Source organism: Colobus angolensis, unplaced genomic scaffold (assembly GCF_000951035.1).
Source record: "Colobus angolensis palliatus isolate OR3802 unplaced genomic scaffold, Cang.pa_1.0 Scaffold500, whole genome shotgun sequence".
Taxonomy (NCBI): Eukaryota; Metazoa; Chordata; class Mammalia; order Primates; family Cercopithecidae; genus Colobus; species Colobus angolensis.
In genome coordinates this window covers 225,763-235,457 of record NW_012118489.1, presented here as the reverse complement: position 1 = coordinate 235,457, position 9,695 = coordinate 225,763, and the positions used below count along the sequence as shown (strand labels likewise).

The window sequence follows — 9,695 nt, the reverse complement described above, 5'->3', positions numbered from 1 at the left end:
GAACTTCCAGAGCTCACCCGCGAGTGACCCGGGGCCAGCCCAGGAGGGCGGGTGGTTTGTGCGAGTTCCCTCCCCACGCGGGGCCCCGGCCCCATCAAGTCCCTCTGGGGACGTCCCCGTCGGAAACCGGAAAAAGTTCCAGTTAATTGTGTGAAGTGTGTCTGTCTCCAGCCCTTCGGGCCTCCCACGAGCCCCTCCAATCTCTCCAAGTCGCTGTGAATTGACCCCTTCTTTCCTTTCTCTGTTGTAAATACCCCTCACGGAGGAAATAGTTTTGCTAAGAAATAAAAGTGACTATTTTATTAGGACTTTGTTCTCGGTTATTCACCCGTCCCCTTGGGCCTGTGTGGTCCTTCCCAAGGGGCGGTGAGGGAAGCGCCAGCCACAGTCCCCTTGCCCTCCTGCTTCCTGCCCCCAAACTAAGGCGAGGGGTAAGAGGGGAAAGTCTGAAACTGTTTTTAGAGGAGGATATGGCTTGCACCCATTAAAAAACCCGAAATTCCACTTCCAGCTTGGGGGATGGTGGGACAGTCATCTTTCCCCAGGGCTTGACAGAGAGAGGCCCAGCGGAATGCAATAAAAGAGCCAATTGTCTGCGATGAGTCCAGCCACCTCTGATTCAAAAGAAAAAGGCGACCCGCACAAGGTGTCACAGCTCTGGGTGCCACTCGGCTCCTTCTTCCCAAGATCCTGGGGCCACACGGGTAATGCCAGAGTTTCCTGTTTTCACCCACCTACCTCCCTCCACTGCTCCCTAAATGCCTGGTCCTAGGTACTTTGCAAGAAATGCGGGGAGGAGGGGGTGGCAGCCACAGAGACACCCTGGCTAAAGTCACTTCTTAACTTTTTTCTTTTGAGACAGGGTCTCACTCTGTCACCCAGGCTGGAGTGCAGTGGTGCAATCACAGCTCACTGCAACCTCGACTTCCTGGGCTCAGGTAATCCTCCTACCTCAGCCTCCTGAGTAGCTGAGACTACAGGTGTGCACCATCATGCCCAGCTAATTTTTGCATTTTTTTTGTAGGGATGGGGTTTTGCCATGTTGCTCAGCTGGTCTGGAACTCCTGGGTTCAAGCGACCTGCCCACCTTGGCCTCCCATCTTAAGCCTTTTCTAATCACAGGTACTTGTGAACTGATTCAAATAAAACTAAACTGGGCAAATGAAATCGCCCATAACAGACCCGCATCCTGAAGAGTTGTTCCTCCTTCCGTAAAGGCAGCTCAGGGAGTTGGGGGCAGCCTATTTGGAGACTCATTGGGCATAAAAATCCGTTTAAGGTAGGGTGGCCAGATAAAACACAGGAAATGGAAATTTGAAATTCCATATAGACAATGGATGAAGTTTTAGAGTTAAGTGTGTCCCAAACATTGCTGGGACACATTTATCCCCAAAATGATTTGTGTATCTGAAATTCTCATTTAACTGCATGCTCTCCCTTTCTTCCCAAGGCTGGCAGGATCCCCTTGGCCTCCCGATGATGCCAGCAGCCCTGCCTTCCTTCATAGAGCCCGAGGCCAGCAAAGTCCAGAAATGCTTTTCCTTTTATTTCAGAAGAAAGGAAATAAAGGCAGACACTTCCCCCTCCCTGCCCCTCCCAGCTCCTGCCTCACCCAGAACTGGAGTGAAAGAGGGACAGGGCCAGGACCAGGGTCCCATAAAGCTCGCCCTTCCCCCAACCCTTCCTTCCCTCAAAGTGGCAAGGTTAGAAAAAAATTAACTCTGTTGTTCCTCCCTGGCACTGGCTAGAGGCCCCACTGCAGCCAAGGAGAAAGAGGGGGGCCAGGCTCCCCTCCCAGGCAGAGAAGCCGCCCTGGCTGGCTAGGGGGAGGGTGGAGGTAGGTTATGGGGCAGAGAGGAAGAGAAGTGCCCTGAAAACCTTTTCCCTTTAACCTGACATATTTATATATTTACAGTTATTAGGGAGGGGAGGACGTCTGGGGTGATATCAGTTCTGCAAAGGCAGGGAATAAAAGCCAAATAGCACCCCCATCTGGGTCACATTTTCCTGCCTCCTAGCTCCTAAAACCTTCGTTGGGTAAAGGGGAAAGAGGAGGTAGGGGGTGGAGGGAGGGAATGTTTGAAGGGCCTGAGCCCACAGCTCACTCTGAAAGAAGGTGAGGCAGCAGAGGAGGGGCAGCCGAGTCCCACCAAGAATAGGGCCCTCAGCAGAGGAGAAGCAGCCGTTCCCGCCATGCTGCCAGGACCCCATCGCCATGCCCCAGCCCAGCGGGGGCTATGCCAGACCCATCTCCTCCAGCACACTCCGCGGCGACTCATCCTCCTAAGGCAGAGACAGACAGAGGGTGACGCAGAGACACCAGGAGAGGCCGACAGGGTGGGCAAGACAGCAGTCACGAGGAAAAGTCAGACGGGGGAGGCACAGACACGGGGGAGGGGGAGAGAAGCCTATGTGAGCTCAAGGCTGGACCAGCGAGTCCTTCAAGGGGCACCCACCAGCCTCCCAGGGCCAGCCCCAGAGCCAGCCAACGGTGGCAGGTGGGGTCCAGGTTGAGTCCGTCACCACCCAGAAAGCCCAAAGCTGGGAGCTTGGTGAGCAGGGGCCCCGCTTTGACACCTGGGAGTAAAGGGAGTGAAGCCGGGACAAGGAGGTGGGGGATCTTTCTGGGGCCCTGGGGGGTACAGATGGCTGGGTCCTGTTTTTCAGAGTCAGGTGAGGCAGTGGGAGGTGAGTGCCAGGTCCCTGAGGGAAGGTGAACCAGGCTGCAGGGAGATGCGTCATTAGGGTCTGAGCGCAACACTGGTGACACGGTGGGTGTGTGTGCCAGGCCATGTGTGTGTGTGTGCCAGGGTGCGTATATGCGAGTATGTGGGAAGGTGAAGCTCAACCAGTGAGGTGGCAAGTTCAGCTCTGCCCTCTCTCCCACTGCAGAGATGAGCCCCCCCCTCGCCCCCCATCTCTCCCCCTCCTCAGAGCCAGCTCAGGCCGGGCTCGCTCATCACTGCAGATTCCGGTGACTCATCTCCCTGCACCAGGGCTCGGTGATGGCACAGCAGAGAGGGGGCAGGCAGTAATGGGGTGAGAGCGGGGGCATCGGGGAACAGGGAGAATCAACATCCAGGTGCCCTCTGCCCCAGCCCTCAAATCCCCATAGCCTTTTCCTCCTGAGACACAGAGGCTTTGGAGTATGTGTGTGTTGAAAAAAAAAAGAGGGGTGGGGGAAGAAACCAGGGAAGAAAACAACGACCTACCAGGTTCCCCTTCTCCAATTCTCCAAGCAACCCGTAACTCCAAAGCAAACCCTTAACCCCTTGGCGTTAAGCCTTGCTCAGAGAATTGGACAAAGGAGACTGGGTGGCCATGAGACATGTGGGGGCTTGGGGGAAGGACAGAGCTTGGAATGAGGGGTGCACCGGTGGGCTGCCACCCTACCTACCTCCTACCCCATGGGGTCAGGGCTTGAGGGTAAGCTGGAGAGCTGGGCGTAGTGGGGGTCAGATACCACAGGGAGGGGGGCCCTTGGTGACGATGGGCAGGGCAGGCAGGGCATCCAGGGGAGGGAAGGCCCTGTCCACCACTGTGAGATTCCTCCTCCTCACTGTCCCTGGCCCGTACCTCCTGCAGTAGGTCAGCCTGCTCGATGGCTTTCAGCACACTCTTCTTGGAGGTGTCCTGGACATCCCCCCCCATCAAAAACTCATCCAGGATGAAGTAGGCCTTCTCAAAGTTGAAGATGATGTCCAGCTCACACACCTGGGAGGGTGGGGAGAGGCTGAGTTGAGCATGGAGGGGCAACTGGAGCCACTTCCTTTTCTAGACCATGCCTCCCACCTTGGGTTCTGCCCTCAACACCCAAGCCTTAGTAGTTGGTTCAGCTTTTTCACTTTTTTTGTTTTGTTTCGTTATTTTGTTAGAGACAGAGTCTCTTGCTCTGTTTTCCAGGCTGGAGTGCAGTGGCATGATCATAGCTCACTGCAGCCTCGAACTCCTGGGCTCAAGTGATCCTCCTGCCTCAGCTTCCTGAGTAGCTGGGACTACAGGTGCATGCTATCATGCCCAGCTAATTTTTAAAATATTTTGTAAAGACAAGGTCTTGCCATGTTGACCAGGCTGGTCTCGAACTTCTGGCCTCAAGTGACCCACCTGCCTCAGCTTCCCAAAGTGCTGGGATCACAGGCATGAGCCACCGCACCTTGCCTTGGATCAGTTTTTTCCCTCTTCCTCTTGCCTCTTTCCTCCTGATCGTGAAACAGTTGCTTTATCTACCCTTGCCTGTGGTTCCCCTTGCCTTCCCCACAAAATCTGTGACGTTGTTCCCACCAAAGGTTGCAGTAGTCCCGCTTCCTAGACACCATGGGGCAGGGAAGGAGAGAATTCTGGACCATGGGTTGGAAGACTTGAGTTCCAAGCAGGGCTCTGTCACTAATCATCTAGCTAAACATGTCCTTAAACATCTCTAAGTCTCAGTTTTCTGGCCTCAAAAATGGAGATACCAACAGCTACTGCTAGGATGGGATAAGGAGCAAACAAGAGGACCCAAAAGCACTTTATAAATTGTTAAGTGGGACACAAATTATGGAGTTATTACTACGCCCCATCTAAGATCTGAGCTGTCCCTCAGATAAGTTAATTCAGAATCTCTGATAGTAGAATCTGGACATTGCTATTCAAAAAAATTCTTCAGAAAATTCCAATGCAAATCCAAGATCAGGAACCAGTGGTAAAAATCTGAATATGGGGCCAGGTACAGTGGCTCACGCCTGTAATCCCAGACTTCGGGAAGCTGAGGTGGGAGGATCACTTGAGCCCCAGAGACCAGCCTGGGCAACATAGTGAGACCCCATCTCTAAAAAAAAAAAAAAATACAAAAATTAGCTGGACGTAGTGGTGCGCACTTGCAGTCCCAGCTCCTCAGGGTACTGAGGCAGGAGGATGGCTTGAGCCCAGAGGTTAAGGCTGCAGTGAGCTATGATTGTGCCACTGCACTCCAGCCATAGGAGGCATTCCTCCAGGTGACAGGTGAGGCTGTTTCTAAAAAAATAAAAATTTAAACTAAACAAAAAATCTGAACTTGGTCTCTGTGTGAAAAGTCCAAGCTAAGCTCTAAGTGGAGATTAACTGCCTGATCCTGCCCCCACTCTCCCCACTCAGGGACGATTATGGGACATGGTTAATAGGCTTAAAGCTTAAAAAGGGAAATTAATTACTGTTCTTACTGCTCCAACTTCACCTCTCCCCTGAGACTTCGAGAGCAGAGACTGGAGGGGCCTCAAAGTTTGGTAGATTACCAAAGGGGATTGCTGGGAATGGAAACTGGTGGGCAGAGGAGACTTACACTGCCAAAGTATTTGTCTAAGAGCTCCACGTATCGGTGGATCAGCTCCAGTGTGATGAGCTCATTGTCTTGGCCCTCGATGGCGCAGCAGAAGTAGAGGCTGGCATATCTGCGGAGAGGAATGCATGAGACATACTACAAGCTTGCTTCAGGACCCAGGCATTCTGGGCTCAAACCTCCCACCAGCCTGGGGGTGGTCTGTGTCCTGGCTGGCCACAGGTGGGGTGGCGCCGGGGCATGTAAAGAGTAACTCACTTGCCTCTTTGTGCTGTCCTAAAAACATGCAAAGAATGCACGCTTTTTCCTTCCTGCCCTCTGACCTCCTAAGTCTGACTCAGCAAAAACCTGAGCCAAGTAATTTACCTGCTCTGAGGAGAAGGAACTGGAAAGGGTGTGTGAGGAGAAGGAACTGGAAAGGGTGTGTGCGCGTGTGTGTTAGGAAAAGTAGGGCAGAACTTTGACTGCAAGGGACATGTGTGGTGGGGCAAGATAGGGCCCAAAGGGACACGTGAGTGAGGCAGGTGTTGCGCATGAGCAAAACCAAGTGGTAAACAAAAACTTCTTTAAGAAGAGTTTGGGGGGGAAAAAAAAGGAAGCTGGCATTCATCACTGTCCTCCAGAGGTCCTCAGCTCCCAGGTCTCCCTGACCTAAGGGACGACCATTTCTCAGCCATTTTAACCCACTGCCCAACTCGAATCTAGGCACGTCTGAAAGTAGATGGGAGTCACCTCTTATAGACAACTTTGAGGTCCCTCCACTCCAAGAAGCTGCACATCTTGGGCTTGCGAGCCAGGACAACCTGCATAAGCTCCCGCACCATCTTCTTCCGTTCCTTGTCCGAAGTGGCCAGGTACCATTTTTGCAGCCGCAGTTTTCCCTGCCGGCTGAATAGCAGCATGAACCGCATCTGCGGGGGATGGGAGGGCAGAACCAAGGGTAAACACACATTCCCCAAACTCATCCCGGCTAATTCTTCTCTACTTTCTTCCAACATCCAGCCCCTTGCTCGCAACACTGGGTGTTTCCACCAGCAGGGGGAAGTAGAGCTTCTGAGTCCATCATTTGGGTTCAAATCCTGGCTCTACTAGTTACGCAGGGTCTTGGGCCAATTACTACTGTAAGTCTCTGGGCCTCAGTTTCCTTATCTGTAAAATGGACATCGTACTTGCCTTGCACAGTTGTTGAGACTAAATGAGTTGATATATGCAAGTCCCTAGCACAGGCAGGCAGTATAACATGTTAGCTATTATTATTATTATTTTTGAGACAGAGTCTCTCTCTGTCATCTCTGTCACCCAGGCTGGAGTGCAGTGGCGCAATCACTGCTCAGTGCAATCTCCACCTTCTGAGTTCCAGCGATTCTCCTGCCTCAGCCTCCTGAGTAGCTGGGATTACAGTCATGTGCCACCACACCCGGCTAATTTTTGTATTTTTAGTAGAGACAGGGTTTCACCATGTTGGCCAGGCCCTGGTCTCAAACTCCTGACCTCGAGTGATCCATCCACCTTGGCCTCCCAAAGTGCTGGCATTACAGGTGTGAGCCACTGTGCCCGGCTGTTAGTTATTACTATTATTACCATGATTCCCTGACTTCTTGCTTACTGGTTCTGCTTTCTAAACGTAAGTAGAATGCCTAGCACAGTGACAAGAAACCAGTAACCAATGCCAAAGAAATGCCTGTTCTCTTCCACCCTCTCTCTACCCACCACCATGCTGAAATCTGGTATTTTGTCCCTGGAGAAGCTACCTCAATTTTCCACCCCATCTCCCAAACACACCACTCCCCAGTGCCAGGCCTAAGCCCAGGGGTATCCTCCTCTGCAGTATGTATTTCCAACACCACACAGGGTATGGAGATGCCCAAATCCCGCCTTCCTCTCTGCAGGCACCCAGATGTCTTTGACATTTGTCTTTAACTTTTCTCCCTTTTAGGGTGCCTCCTGCTAAGCGCCCACTCCTCCCCAGACACCAGGTGACCAATCTCCCTCAGGGCTCCGCCACCCAGGGGGTTCCCCTAAAGAATGTCTGCAGAACAGACAGCAAGCTGGGTCAAGTGGGATGGAAGACAGAACCCTCACTGCCCAGTGCACCCCAGCTTCCCAGTTCCAGGGGGTCTGGGCCACATCCTGGAGTCTTCTCCTTCCCCCAGCAGCTCTTCTATTCATGGACATGCCCAGGGTTGGAATCCCTGGGTGTGTGGCACTGTATAGCTTAGTAGGTGAAAAATCAGAATTCAGGAGAACTGATTTTTTTGGTGGAGGGGAAAAGAGGGGCGCCGGGGAGCCTCGTGCGCCGCTCAGATAGGGGGGTGGGGAGCGAGCAGGAAGACGGAAGGCCTGGGTTCCGGAAAGAGAGTGGGACTGGGGGCAGGGAGCCCTGGAGCCCGGGATCCCAAAGCCTGGGTCCCTCGGAGCAAAACCACGAGTCCACCTCGCTTCCTTACCTGGGCCCAGCCTCTAGGCAAGCACCGCCACGAACCCAATAGGGCCCTCCCTTTTCCGACCCGGAAACTCCCCTCCTACAACCCTCTCCCCACCCGAGTCCCGGCTCCCGCCTGTGCCGCCCGGGAAGGGGTTCTCGGTGACCCTCACTCCCTCCGCAAAGAGACCCCCGCAACCCTCTGCTTTAGACTGCTTCCCTGCGGCGGGGATCGAGGGACCCCCGGGAGCCAAGACCCGAACGCCCCTCCCAGCTCGGGACGGCCCCGCCGCCCCTTCGTCAGCCCCCGCTCGCCCTGCAAATGCACCCCCTCCCCGCCCCTCTCCCGAATGCCACCTCCCACTCTTCCTCCCGAGCCCTGCTCGCCCACCAGCCGAGGCAAGGGAGGCCTCTGAGGACCAGAGGGAAGACAGAGCGGCTCACCCCGAGGGCGGCCCCCGAGGACCCCCGCAGGTGCAGCCCACGCCCCTCGCTTCCCCCTCCCCTCCCTCTTCGCACAGCCTACCATCCTGCAGCCTCCGGCTCGGCGCGTCCCACTTCGGCCACCGTAGGCGCCAGTCCCACTCCCTTTCTTATCCTTTCTCCGGCTTCCCTCCCTCTCGGCCGAAGCCCCGCCCCGTCCCGCCCAGGCTCTGACTCCCGGCGCGCCACACACTGCGCAGGCGCCGACGCCGCGGGGAGCGCGGGCGGGGCTGGAGGCGGAGAAGCGGAAACCATGGCAACCAGGTCCTTGACTGCAGCTTCTAGGAGCCCGGTCGTCATGGTAACGCGGCTGTCCTGTGGGCTGGTTGGAGGATGGGGGAGGAGGACAATGAGGTCCTCGCGCTTTGAAGCCTTGTGGGGCAAAAAGGCGGGAAAAGGGGTGAGAGGTGAATGGGACGATCATTGGAGTTCGAGGCAGCAGGCAGGACTCCTGGAAGGGGCGTGGGCTGTGAAGAGGGAGCAGGGTGGGAATTAAGTGTAGGGGAGGAGTAATGACCTGGAAAACAGGAAGACAAACGGTCATGAAAAAAGTATAGAACTCAAGCTAAATATCTATTGAGAGCGTGATAGATACACCCCTCTGTTTATTTTTTTTCTTTTTAGAGACAGGGTCTGGTCGCGTCACCCAGGCTGGAGTGCAGTGGTGAGATCATGATTCTCTGCGGCCTTGAACTCCTGGCCTCAAGCGAGCCTCCCGCCTCAGCCTCCTGAGTAGCTGGGACTACAGACGCACACCATCATGCCCAGCTAATTTTTAAATTTTTTTTTGTAGAGATGGGGGTCTTACTATGTTGCCCAAGCTGGTCTCAAACTCCTGGGTTCAAGAGACCCTCCCGCCTGGGTTTCCCATAGTGCTGGGATTACAGGCGTGAGCCACCGTGCCTGACTTCTGATCTTAAAGTGAGAGAAATGTGTAGAAAATGAATAAAAGAGAAAAGGAGAGGCTGCTATAAAAGGCACGTAAGGAGAAGGAGAAGGAACGTGAATTGAGGCAAAAGGGGAAGAAATAAAGAGCGTCTTAAAAGGTTAACTTGGGTCAAAACTCAAAAAGGGACAGATGTAACCCAAATCTCAGTGTGAAGATGAGGTGGATGTACGTTGTAATATGGGCTTTTAAACTGAATGTGTGTGTGTGTGTCTACGTGTTACTGGAAAAAGAGGTCCTGATCCAGACCCCAAGAGAGGATTCTTGGATCTCATGCAGAAGAAATTCAAAGCAAGCCGCAGAGTGCTATGAGAAGAGAGAGTTTATTGAAAGGTGTCCCCGTACGGAGTAGGGCGTCCTCAGAAAGCAAACAGAGGAACACACTGTCTTAATTTTTTCTTTTCTTTCTTTCTTTTTCTTTTTTTGAGACAGGATCTTACTCTGTTGCCCAGTCTGGAGTGTAGTAGCATGATTATAGTTCACTGCAGCCTCCACCTCCTGGGCTCAAGTAATCCTCCTACCTCAGCCTCCTGAGTAGCTGAGACTACAGG

At 53.8% G+C, this 9,695-nt stretch overlaps 2 protein-coding genes across 5 annotated transcripts in view; one reads left to right on the top strand and one right to left on the bottom strand.

Moving 5' to 3' along the window:
- The window catches only part of VGF (VGF nerve growth factor inducible), a 2,910-nt gene extending 2,686 nt beyond the window's left edge, over positions 1-224 (top strand). The window contains exon 4 of the mRNA XM_011960047.1: positions 172-224. Coding sequence (XP_011815437.1) covers positions 172-224 — 53 coding nt within the window. The remainder of the gene's footprint in view (positions 1-171) is intronic.
- A 1,301-nt stretch (positions 225-1,525) lies between these two features.
- Positions 1,526-8,353, bottom strand: AP1S1 (adaptor-related protein complex 1, sigma 1 subunit). 4 transcript variants are annotated; one of them, XM_011960024.1, is made up of 6 exons: positions 8,242-8,353; positions 6,026-6,204; positions 5,297-5,405; positions 3,577-3,714; positions 2,431-2,439; positions 1,526-2,283 (listed from the first exon to the last, which is right to left on the bottom strand). In XM_011960024.1, exons 1-6 carry the CDS (start codon positions 8,242-8,244, stop codon positions 2,236-2,238), a joined length of 486 nt encoding a protein of 161 aa, XP_011815414.1. In that variant the 5' UTR covers positions 8,245-8,353; the 3' UTR covers positions 1,526-2,235. The 4 variants fall into 4 exon arrangements, with proteins under 4 accessions (XP_011815414.1, XP_011815415.1, XP_011815417.1 ...); XM_011960025.1 differs by lacking the exon at positions 2,431-2,439; XM_011960027.1 differs by lacking the exons at positions 2,431-2,439; positions 8,242-8,353 and adding an exon at positions 8,107-8,228.
- Positions 8,354-9,695: the final 1,342 nt, after the last annotated feature.